Source organism: Lonchura striata, chromosome 5, assembly GCF_046129695.1.
Source record: "Lonchura striata isolate bLonStr1 chromosome 5, bLonStr1.mat, whole genome shotgun sequence".
NCBI classification, from domain to species: domain Eukaryota; kingdom Metazoa; phylum Chordata; class Aves; order Passeriformes; family Estrildidae; genus Lonchura; species Lonchura striata.
The window spans coordinates 63,166,960-63,180,173 of NC_134607.1; the positions used below are offsets into that span (position 1 = coordinate 63,166,960).

The window sequence follows — 13,214 nt, forward strand, 5'->3', positions numbered from 1 at the left end:
TGCAAAATATGCCAAATAATTATCTGAGATCTTGTAAATATTTCCATTAAAAGCTCAAGTGAAAAAGAGCATCACTCGCTGAATGCAAAAAACAGTTCTTAAAACAATAAATTTATCAGAAACTGTGAAAATAAATGGGTTCTGGAAGTGACACTAAATAATTATTTGTCCTTTCACTGCTCCAGTGAAGCCTCAGTGTCTCAGTGAGTGTTGTGTCCAGTTTAAGTGTGACTAACTAGAGTTGTTAGCTCACAGAAAATATTATAAGGTCAAACAGAGGCCATAGCATGGAAACAGTCTGCAGTGTTGCAAAGATTCCTGAAAAAATGAACACAATGATTTTGTTTCCATGTCTCTATTGAAAAGCCCAGAGGAAGAGGTATCAAATGGAGGGAGGAAGATTGGCTAGATATGTTTGGCTAAAGTGCAAGTGGAAAGGTCTTTGATATCTGCAGGAAAATTCCAGAATCTTCCCCATATTTATTTATATTTTTACTTTGCATTCCATGAAAACCAGTCTACCAGTGAAGTCTATTCCACTGTCTCTGAAGGCAGATGGAGAGTAACTGTCCCAATTCTGTCAAATAAGTAACATAGGGAGAAAAAATTGCCCTGTGGATCTATTTCTCCTATTTCATTCAGTGATCCCAGATGATCTTTTTAGATTAGATGGCTTATCCACGTAAGGTTAGGTGAGTAAATTCCTCCTTAGTTTACAGAGTAGATATTAGTATTTTCTGCAACTTCTTTCCATGTAATTGTATTCACAGCTGTCCTTTCATTTTTCTCTACAGACTCTGCAACAATAATAGAATATGAATGCTCAGGTTCAATTTCTTAAATGTATTAAAATTTCCAGTAGATAAAACCTCAGCCTGAATATATCCTCATGCATGTGCAGAGTGCACTTAGGCCAGTAAAGTTTTGCTTGGTGCACTCTGCAGAAGTTCAGAATAACTGTAAATTGCAATACAGGAGGAGTTGCTGACAGCTCCACACACTGGGAACACACAGAGGGCTTATGGATGTTCCCTTTGCAGAACTTCCATCATGATCACTGAGTTCACATTTTCACTGGATTCAGCTAAATCACACCTCTCAGTGGTGAGCTATCCCTAAAACACCTAGAAATATAACAAAGACATCTACATTAGATCTCATCAATCCTCAGATTTAAAAAAAAAGAAGAAAAACAGAGTAGAATATCTCTGCTATAGCATCCCTATAAAATAATATTCACCCCATCCTTTCTTTCTTTTTGAACAGATGAAAGCAAACTATGCTACTCCCCAGTATCTAACAACTCACAACTTTAATCCCAATCACAAAAGCATTAAGGAAAAAAAAGAATTTATTTACCTTTAAATATATGAAGAAGCTTATTATATGAAGAAGATTTTGATCAAAAAATCAAATGCTAATAATTTTGGTGTTGTGTTAGGGACCTATATCAGCTCTCTTAAGCATTTTCAGCCTTTTTGTGAAGTTCACATGCACCCAAAATGAATCACTGCTTAGAGGAATGTTATGGTAATGTTCTCATCTTAAGGATCCATATCCTGCTACTGGAAACAGTTGTGTCTACATTGAAGCTACTTTAGTTTCTGTTATACCTGTGATAAAACCAAAGTGCTTCAGAAAGGATTGCGTTTGCCCCTTAAGTCAACCACAGAAAAACAAATCTTCCATAAAGCTTTTGTGGTGTATTTCTCAATCTATTATCTTCCAAGACATACTTGTTAGTTTTATGTTGTCTCAGCCAAGACTTTCATGTCAAGTGGTGGTAAGAATCTGTAGAGAAATATCAAAGTGTTTTCTTTCAGTTCCTGATACTAACATTTCCCATCTACTGATAAGTGTCATTATCTTAATTCCCAAGATAACAGCTTCTTAAACTCACCAGCCAGAATGCAAGAATATGATGTTAAAAATCAAGAAATTCTGTTCTGCCTGAAAAATATGGTACAGTGTTCTGCTTTTTCTTTTTGTCCTTCTTTTCCTAGCAGTTGTCCAAAGAGGATTATGGGTTTGATCTTGCATTTAGCAATTCATAACAGCCTGATTTAGTTTAGCTTTCAAACAACATTCTATGTCTTGCCTATAATCCAAGAGGCAAAGGGCCAAGTGCATCTGTGGTGTGACTGTTAAAAACATCAGAATAATGCAAAGCACTACTTGAACAATTCTCCCAACAAAATATATAAAAATAATATTATTTTTTGTCAAATTAGGTGCCTTTATTAATAAAATGATAACTCAAACACTATCTTCTTAGCCATTCTCCACATTAAAAGTTAGTATACAGTATATTATAACAATGCAACTAATTTGTGATTGCCATTCATTTCCATTTCTTAAACTTTGATTAATCAGGATTTCTGCTCATTTTGTGGGCCATGTCCTCTGATGTTTCCTGTAGTTTTATATCACATTACCAAGGAAGTCTGACATTCCACTTAAATTTGAAAATATTAGCAGCTGATTCAAACAGAAAGGAATCCAGTCAAATATGAACCAACATTTTCTTTTTTCAACAGAAACAACCACAAACTAAAAATATTTATTCAGTCAACTTAAAAAAAAAATCTTCAAAAAGGTGAGTGTGGTGCCTTTTTCTGTTTCTTAACATGAAGTTGAGCAGAAAAGAGAAGAGCTTAGTCAGTGCTCAAGGAAATGGGAACGAACACATCTGCTCTAGTGGGGTGCAGCACTGGACAAGTTCTCCATAATCTCATATGGGATTTCCATAGTCTCCCTGGTGGTGTTCCCATTTTCATGAAAGACTTCAAATATTTACTTAAGAAAAGAGGTACCTCACAGGGAAAGGGAAAGATATTTACCATGGAGCTACAAGAACTCACCTTTCAGTTCCCTTACTGCATTTTCAAATGAGGTTTCTGTACAGTCTTCTCAGACAAGAATCATTGACTGAGACTACTACAGGGCACCTGGAGGAAAAGATTTCCAACCGTACCTTTTCTTGGAGCAGTTCCCGTCCATGTAAAATAATCTCAATAATCAGAGATAAAGAAAACTGACATTCTACAGCATTTTTGTAAGAAAACTCACCAGTGAGTTCCAGTGTCTGTATTTTAGAACCTGCTTAACTTTAATTTTAATTATCTTTATACAAAACAGAACCAGTAACATCGAGAACCATGGGCAATGGAGGCCACAGTATGCAATAACATAGAAAGACCCTATCTTGATTAACAAGAGAAACTGGTTTGAATCAGCAATGGTGTTTGCATTTTAATCTCTATTTCACTCCAGGTATTCTGTAATCACTGGACTGTTAGAAAAATGACAGCAGTATAGCTTCTTTTTCCCCTTCTGGCCTCATGCCCCACACCAAAAAAAGGGCTTTGGGCTCCCAAACCACCACATCATTCAGTTCTGTTTATGCTGATTATGCTCCATATCTCAAATTAAAACTTACACCTTGCAGAATAGAATTGGTCTGATACTGAGCTATATGATAGTACAGAAATTCAGTAGTTTCAGGTTTTTTTTAGCGTTCAAACAACTAAGAGACTCACATTTTACACCCTCAGGTCTTAGTCTGATCACAAAAAGTATTTGTTTTTGCCTTATCTATTTAGTAGTAAAACACCTAGTACAGCTAATACAATACCATGTTTGTGGTAATCAAAATAGCATACATTGTGTCATAGGGCCCAAAGATCACCTTTGCTCATTACAATGAGATCAAAACATTACTTGCATTATCTACAGCAAAATTTTGCAAGCAAGATTACCTGAATTTATCTGCTTTATTAGTAATCCCTTTCTTCTTCCTCCACCACTCCAGCTTTTTATAATAAAGATGTACTTTTAGGCTGCAAAGTTATGGCCTTACAGAGCACAACTGGAGCATACTGGGTACCTCCCCTGGAGAAATCTTTACTTTTATGGACTTGGTACAGACTTTACAAATCATTCATTAAATACCAGTTATGATGCACTCAGCATGTCAGCTTCCAGGCTTTCCAAATTTCATTATTGTCTATGTAAAAGTTAGTACTTCCTTAAAGAAACACATCTTTCAACTATGTGGGGACCTTTTATAACTTCCAGTTTTTAAAGAATATAAATACTCATCTAAAAGCATCACTGTTCTTTGTTTATCAGATATCAGAAGAAAACTAAACCTATAAATAAATGAAGAAAATGAAGATACCTGAATTCCTTAGACTAGCAGATGCTGTGAAGAGAACTGCAGGAATCAACTGCAGTCCTTCCAAATAGAGAATGAAATACAAAATAGCATGACATGAGGAGAAATATTTAAAATAGGGAAATTGTCCACATGCTGTGCAGGAAGCAAAGAGAAGTTGATGATTCAAAATATATTCCAGTGAAGAAAAATGGTCATATAAAGTGACACAAATATTTCAGAAACATAAAACAGACACAGGCACTGTCATTAGTATCAACTAGCATATTAGATCTCTGTTTAATATTTTGCATCATATTTGTAATGAAATTAAGCCACTTGACCTTGAGCAGTTAACAGATGGACTAATTAGAGATTGACTTATTTGTGTTATAATTGATAACCAGGTCAGAATTCTAAAATGAGATTAGCTATTAGTTTAATTTTGAAAATAAACACCACTGCAAGATAAAGAAAACTGGATTTTCCCAATAAGCTAAAAAAATTATGAGAGAGGAATATCATGTGATTTAAAACTTGTGCACAAGGGATGGGAAATCAGAAATATGCTATCATATGTAAGATCTTTAATTTAAAAAAAATCCCCAACTATAAACACACCTGAAATAAATGTAGGAAAGCACAGTTCAATTCAGTAAAAATATCAAATATTTTATCAGGAGACACCATACTTGACAAAAAATGCAAGGTAACGTCTAAGTTTCTGAATGGGAAAAAAAAAGTACAAAGTAAAAATATGCAAAACAATGTATTATCATAGTGTCAGATATATCAAAGCAGAATGCTTATCTCAGTATAAACATTGACAATTTAATAAGAAAATTAAAACCAAGGCATGTTTATGTGCATAAAATAGCATTTGGGAAAACTTGTGTAACAAGCAAAAAGCAGTGAGTGGGGTTTGAAAAAAAGCAACAGTTCTCATCATATATGGGTTGAAACACAGTGAGGTGTTTAACTTTTCTATAAAACAAGATAGAAGGGATAGTTTTAATTATATTCAATAAAGTATTTCCAAGACAGTGCTTTTTAAAGGATGTAAAACATCAAGGGTAAACTGTATTCTGGTGTGTGCCTCAGTATGATAGCATAAATATACTGGCTTCATCAAGAAAAAAAGAAAAAACAAACAAACCCAATCTTCACCAGATGGTTAAAGTAGATGTTACTAAATGCTTTTGGATACAACATGCTTAAGTTAACAGTGTGGTAACAGAAAAAAAAAAAAAAAGAAAGAATGTTAAAAATGAATGTTGATACTAACATCATTAAAAGGGTCATCACTATATTGTTATCTGTGTGAACCATTCAAAAGCACTTTTTCAATAAATACATTAAACAATTTAATCTCATAAATCCTGTTATAACAGAGTCACTCTGACAAAAAAAATTAGTGCTCAACACTTCTAACTTACTTTAATTTACTTTGACTTTTCCTTTTGCCTGTTTCAGTATCAGAAATATCCAGATTCCTGGCTAGAATGCAAAATGTGAACACCTTTTCCAAATGACTTCTCATTTGGCGGAAAAGAAAAAAAAAAAGGAAGAAAGGCAGACCAACAAGATGAGAAACTGGAACAATCTGAGTTGTGCCCAAGAAAACAACTTTGTAGATTGGATAAGCTTAAAATGCCAGATTAAGTTTAATGCAGTTATTTATGTAAGACAATAATTTGGCATAAAAGAAGTTTACCAACCATACCCATAAAATCTGCAGTCAGCTGTATAGATGGAAAGTCACCAAAATAAAAGCAGCTGTCCAAGGAGGCATCTCTAGCTTGTCAAAACTAAACAGATTCTCAGAAGTACCTGGAGGATGATGTGAATATTTTAACTTCTGACATTTATTTTCTTGGCACAAGAGCCTTATGGGGGAAAAACCACACAATTTTTAGAAAGCAGTTTGAAATGCATATAACAATCCATACGATATCTATATATAATAGATAATGATTTCCGTATTTCTACATTGGCTCTCAGTCTAGTTGTTGAGCACATTCAGGAAATGCAAAAAGATGATTTTTTTTGGCTTTACATCACCACTCACACCCCACACCCACACCCCCTTATTAGCAACAGCAAAGACTGCCATTTAACTGGGAACCCAGCTTCATATTTATGCTAAGTCCTGCCTTTGGAACCCACTCCTATGGTCAGCATGAAAACTCAAGGAGCTAAGGGTAATGCTAACAACAGATAGTATAGTATAAAACTGGATAGTAGCTGCAAATGGACAGATCTTTTCCTTCCAAGATAAGGTTATCTGCTCAGCAGGATGCTGGGACCCATTGGCAGAAACAAATGCTGCAGTTTGACTTACTGTATCTCTAAATTACTGAGAGGATTTTCCCTTGTAAGATTTCTCTTTTTACACGCTGTGCACAAGTATTAAATCCCCATCATTTTCCATTGCATTCCACAATCTTTACAAGCACTTGGTGTCTCCTTCAAGGCACCCAGCATGTTGTGCTCTTCCTTTGTGATGGTGTCCCAACCAACCGGAATTACGGGCATGCAGCAAGGGGTAAGGAGAAAAGCACAAGTAGACAGGGCAGGAACTGGGCAAAACAAAGAATGACAGATGGCTGAGGGCAGCAAAGCAGCCCCTGTGAGGAGCGATGAGAGCCTTGCTTCATGTTGTATACATAAAAATAGTGCTGCTGGCCAAGGCAGCGAGTCATAGGAAAAGCTGGAGCTGAGGGGGACAGAGGGAGCAGCCAGTCCCCAGCTGGGCCAGCAGCACTGAGGACTGCCAGGCATGGCCGGGCTCATCAGACAGCACATGGGTGGAGGCCCACAAGCCACTGAAAACTACAGCTAGATTTTGCCAACACATTTGACTAATCTGGAGCACGTTCCCAGCTCTGCTTCACCACAGTGCTGCTTTGCATGTAGGTATTAACCACATTCGGGAACAGCTCTACAACCCTCTGGGCACTGCCACAAAAACTGACAGGAGAAGATGGGGTAACAGTGAGATGTCCTCACCCCTTCTTCCCAGTTTTTTTAGCTGCCATACTTTCTCCACAGCAAAGTTCAACTTTTGCTTACATTATGGAAGTTGTCCCACTATCCTTGCTTCCCAAGTGAACATGGAGAACAATCCTTTCTCATTTCCATAATCAATCCATTCTCACCTCTGTGCTGCCTTCCAGTCTCCGCCATTCCACCCAATCTTAATGCTGTTGGGGAGAAAATGAAATTCCAACACTCATGCAGTACAAGTAATTGTAAAACATTGAGGGCAATGCTTTTTCCCTTCACATCATGCTATTACTCAAAAAGTGGCCCAGTTATCCTGGTTTTAAATCTCCTTGGAAAAGTCTGAAATACTTAAGTGGCAAACTAATGTTCAGCATAAAGATCCAAAAGGGAGATATTCTGCTCTCTGAGGGAGACTGCACATTTCCCTTCCAACCCCAGCCTCAGTTAAGAATTACAATAATGACAGATGAGCTCCTCCAAAAGAGGCTTTCCTTTCTTTGACTTCAGTGGTCAATATTCCAGAGTTTTACGCAACATTTTAATCTCATGTCTTTCAACTCTATATTCTCCTGCTATGTTGCTTATGAAAATGGCATTAATAGAAACAGAAAATCTGTTAAGCAGGGTAAGTGCTGTATTACATGTGAGAGCAAAACAAGCAGCCCCTGGCACTGAGCACCAAAAGGATTCCATTAAACAGAAGGAATACACTCTTCCAACTGGCACAGTATCGTTGCACTTTGTTGACAGTATATAGTATAATGATTATCTACAGCTGGGATGGGAAAGTATAAATCACATTAATTTTTAAAAATATACTTAGCTATGCAGACCACAGGAATACACAACACTCAAAAATTGATTATGGCTATGGGATTTTATTTCTTTTTCTTTAAGTGATAATTAGATATAGGAACTAAGAGCAACTCCCACATCTTCATTAGCAACTTCTTCAGATCATCCAAACTACAGAATGTGCTTTAAATAAATTTGAATAAACACACTTGGCTGACAGTCATCTCACAGAAAAAAGTATCTTTAATTTAAATAAATCTTTAACATTCACTCTTTTGCGACATGCCAATCTACTTGTTGCTTTGATTAAAGAGTCATTTTTAGTTTCACTAGATGAACATTATTAAGGAGATTCTTCCCAAGAATACTGAATAATAAGAATATTTGATCAAGAAAGAAAACTCCTTGATAAAGTTATTAGCTCCAGATTAATTTCTTTGTGCAAGTGACAGAGACTTTCAGGATACTGATAATGACTGGGAAAGCAGTCTATAGGAACCATGCACATTTATCTTTCATCAATCACAGTCTTATCTTTTATATATTAAAAAGAAACTCAGAAAGTGATAGCACAGACAGCTTTCTGACATTTAAATTTCTTGTGTTTTCTTCACCCTCCTTTTTCTTTACCCATTAATATAACCCAACTGTATTAGTCAGCAACTTCTGTTACACAGCATATTGTCTTTGCACAGAACTTAGGGCATGGGATTACAAACCCAGAACATTCATTCACAGAAGAAACTAAATTCACCATTATGTACATTTGAAATCAGATTTGACAGAACAGTACTAAAAGTATGGATGTGCATTAGCAATAGACTTCTCATATTTGAATTCTGTTTTCATAATTTAGCTTGTTTTTCATATCTAAAATTACTATCTAGGCAAATCCTAATCTTTCTTAAAAACATCCCAGTAAAAATAATCCAGGATCCCAAACAAAGACAACATATATGTTTACAAAGCAAGCATTTTCAAAAATGATCCAGTAATTTGTATTTTCATAAAGAAGTAGCACAGCTTTCCCTTGCCTACAGTGTAAATATGCAGACACTTTTTTTGATCATGTATTTTCAAAAACAAGGTGAGCAAAATGGCAGTGTGTGGTAAGAGTCATCTTTCTTGCCAATAAGGCAAACAACAGGATTAATTAATATTAAGGAAGGTGGGGGAGGAAAATTAAGAGAGGCAGGGCTGTCAAGAAACTGTCACCACGATAGCTGGTTAGAAAACAAGTCCTACTCTGAAAAACCCTGAAGTTTTGGAAATCTAATTTTTCTTCTCATCAAGGTGAACCATCCACCCCTAAACTGAAGAGCCCACTGGTTAAGGCACAACCCTATTCATCAGCCCAATGATACAGGCAGTACAGAAGGTGTCTCTCAGTCTCTCTCTCAAAATATTAGATAGATCCAACATTCCTTGAAGTTGATAATTAGAGACCAGCACGAACAGCCTACAGTCAGGGACAACAAGGACTTTCTCTCACTCAAGAAAAGCATCCTGACTTACCAGGAGAGCAAAACATGACCTAACTTATTATGACCTTGGCTATAGACTAGTTGTGTATCTTTGGTTTATGGAATAAAGTGTGTGTGAGTGTGTCTGCAGTGTTTATTTTGCTTTTTTTTTTTTTTCTAACTAGCCAAACATTTTATGAGCTTCTGTCACAGGTGAGGGTTTCTCCACAGCAGGTTACCACAAGCTATTGGCAATGTCTCCTGCTGCATATTTCTGTCATTTGATTTGAGGGAAACAAACCAAGGAAAGTTTGTCTTTAACAGGAATTATTTCTGTGAAAAGTTTTGATGTATCAGCAATTTCCAGTAAAAGAAACCCAAAACATTTTCTCAGAAAATTCCTAAGCAGCTCTAGTCATCACTTTTCAGAGAATCTGCATGTCCAAAAAATGGAAATTCCAATGTACATGGAAAAGGAGTTCAGGAAAGTATAGTATCATGGTGTCTGTATCTGTGTGTCACCTGCTAAAGAATGCCTGTGAAAACAATATCCTCAGTGACCAGACTGAGCACAGAAGCTGTAATGAGATTGTTCAGCATCCTACAGAACTACACTCTTCATTGCAGGGGGAGGAAAACAACAGGTTTTACTGCACATTATGCTACCAGTCTGTTTTTGACTTGCCTACTCAGATCACAAAATATTCCACTTTGAAATTCCATTTCAAAATATTTATTTTTTTAACTAGAAAACAGTTATGTCTTGGAAGCCATCAGCATTCCTTGCCATACTGTGCCTGATGCCCTCAGATATTGCCCCAGAAGCCAGGCGCCACAGTTCCCTGCCCTTGCTTTGCCCACTCCTGGCAGATTCTTTCCCTGAATTGTGCCTGTCCTTTGTTTCTGTCTGTGCAAAGGTCTGACCCTAACAATGTTGCCGGAAGGAAGGAAAGGTTTGTAGAAACCTTTACAAACTTTTTTGCTTAAACGTCTTCCCAGAGGGCCAATAGAAAGCACAGAGTTGGCTCATCAGATAACCAGTCCAGGGGGGACACTTCAGGAAAGAAATTCAGCTAAAGAGCATCCAGCACTTGATTACTTATTGTTTGTTTCTTGCCCCCCCCCCCCACCCCTCCCCTCCATCTCCCGGATTTCAGCGGGAACATCTAATGAAATTACAAGTATTTCAGTCTGGAAATAGCACGTTCACGCTGTTGAACTTCAGCAAGGCCATTCCCGTTCAGCAATACACTATCCCGTGCTTTGGGTATTCCTTGTCAACTTCTGTTACTTAACATTTATTCTACCGCTGGAAATCAAGGATACACGGTCGCGTCCTGACAACGGCCGGGCGCACCTCTGGGCAATGATGAGATTCTCTCTCCCCTCTCTCCCGGTTCCAGCTCTGCCCGTCCTGAGCCAGCCCCTCGCCCCGCTGACGCGCGGGGCCGGCGGCGGCGGCGGCGGCGGCGGCGGCCCCGGCGCGGGACGCGCCTCCCGCGGGGCTGCGCCCCGGAGCGCGGCTCGGCCCGGCCGCCTCACGCCGCGCCGGGCTCCGCGGGCACTGCCAGCCCGCCGGCCCGCAGGGTGAGGCGCTGCCAGCGCCACCGACACCTGCGGGCTGCGACCTGCGGGCAGCGACCTGCGGGCAGCGACCTGAGGGCACAGACCTGCGGGCTGCGATCTGAGGGAAGCGCCCGGCGCGCCGCCCCAGCGCCCTCCCGGCCGCGGCGGAGCGGGGGAGAGGGTTCGTGCTGCGGCTGCGAGGCGGAGCGGGGGTCGCTAGCGAAGTGATAGAAGAACTGACCTGCCGCGGGGATGGCGGTGGGCAGCAGCAGCAGCTGGTGGAGCAGCAAGGCTGGCAGGAGGTGGGTGGCCCGCATGGTGCTGGCGGCCCCCCAGGAGAAGGGGAGATGGCTCCTCGGAGGGACCCCGTGCACCGCCGGTCACTCGAGGAGGCAGAGTGAGCCGAGGTTTTTATTGCGATGATCTAAGTTTGTTGTGTGATTAACTGGAAAGATCTGGGTCTCAACTCCCTCTTACGGTAAGAAACTGTTTAACAACATCCCCTCTCTGCCTCTTCTTCTCCACCCCTCCTCAGGAGCTGCCTCCCTTCCCTCCCACCCCTCAACCAGCCCAGGGAGAGGGTTTCCACCGCCTCATCCCTCCCTCCCTTCTTGCCTCCCTTCCCCCGCCTCTCTCTCCATCCCTCAGAAGCTCGGGAGGAGCAGCCGGGCCGGGTCTCTCAACTCTTGCCGCGGGGCTGGTGGCTCTGGTGGCTCCTGCGGCACGATGCACTCACCGCCCCCATTGCCACCTCACCTGCAGCCAGGACAGACCTCTCCTTCCCTGCAGACATGTCCCTTCACAACGTCCCACTTGCTGCACCTGCCCCTTGGCCTCATGGCCAGGCAGCACCTCCATCCACTGACATTTCACTGGGATTGTCCCACCACACGGACAATTCCTTATAGTAAGGAAACACCTTTCTTCTGACTTGCCCATGGCTGTCCCCCAGCCACCAGCCTGGCCTTTCCATCACTGTCTTTGGCCATCTGACAAATGTCACTTCCTCAAAATTGTGGCAGCTTTGGGGAATTTAAAGGTCAAGTATCAGCTGCTGGCGTTGCTCCACTGAGACAATCTTCAGTCCAAAGCAATGCCTGACCTTCCTTCTGTTGCAGGCAAAGTCACTGTAATTTTTCTATTGCACTTCATTTTAACCTCATGGAAGCAATGACATTGGGTTTTGTTTAAAGTCATGAGACCGGCCTTCGTGACACGCAAGTGTTCAAAAATAAACACTTGAGGAAAAGTTTTGCTGTAATTTAAACTGTTCCTTTCTCCCATGCATCCACCTACCATCTACGGCAGGAGTGTGTGACAACAGCGGAAACTGCTTCCATCCATTTTCCACAAAAAACCAGAGACCCACATGTGGCCCCATGCCATGTGAGTCAGAAAAATGTGTCCCCAGCCTTGACTCCTTTGCCCATATTGATGATTAGCACCTATGAGTGAAGCAGGTATTCTTTAAAATATAGGTTGTTTCCCAATCCACAAACAAGTATTTCAAACACATATGAGTGGGACTTTTTATCCAGTTACTTTTGCCCAGTGGCAAAAGTTAAAATTTCCATTTCGGAATTACTGCCTTATGAAATGAAAGTAAGGTGACAAAAGCAAAAAGTTGAGAGACAGTCTGTTAAGAAAATATTTTGAACATTTGGTATTACAGGAAAAACACGTTTGTGGGAAAAAAATACTTTCTGTTGTAGAATGAGCATTATTTCTAGGGGTTTTAGTTGATTTTTTTTTGCTGTCCTCATTTTTCTCCCAAGAGCAAAAGTTAATTTTCAGGAATTTCTTGGAGATGTATTACCTGAGAAACAGGGAACATATATTCCACTTGCCAACAACCTTGTATAGAATCCTTGTCCACTGTAACTGATAAAACATGGATTTCTCAGGTTTTGTTTCTGTTTTTTTTCCCTGCCAAAGATAGACATAAGTATAAACAAAAAGCAACAAAAATAATCATATCACCATTCTGAGCCCAAAATAGCCACATTCTGTTAACCAGATGTATTTGACTTCTTGTCCTTGCATGTGCTGAGTGACATTTTTTGCAGAGGACAGAATCATGCACCATTAAATTCAAGTAGAATTGTTTACCACTGACTTCTCTGAGGGGAATATTTGGTCTGTATTCAGATCCCTCCTAAATTTTAGGAAGATTGCTGTTGTTTCTCTTGAGGTCTGGAATGCTCCTTAATGGAGGAAATATTCTGCTA

General features: G+C 39.8%; 1 protein-coding gene across 1 annotated transcript in view; it reads right to left on the reverse strand.

Moving 5' to 3' along the window:
* HGF (hepatocyte growth factor) overlaps window positions 1-11,482 on the reverse strand; it is a 52,384-nt gene extending 40,902 nt beyond the window's left edge. The window contains exon 1 of the mRNA XM_021528863.3: window positions 11,228-11,482. Within this exon, the coding sequence (XP_021384538.2) occupies window positions 11,228-11,303 (76 nt within the window). The 5' untranslated portion in view covers window positions 11,304-11,482. The remainder of the gene's footprint in view (window positions 1-11,227) is intronic.
* Between the last annotated feature and the right edge of the window lie 1,732 nt (window positions 11,483-13,214).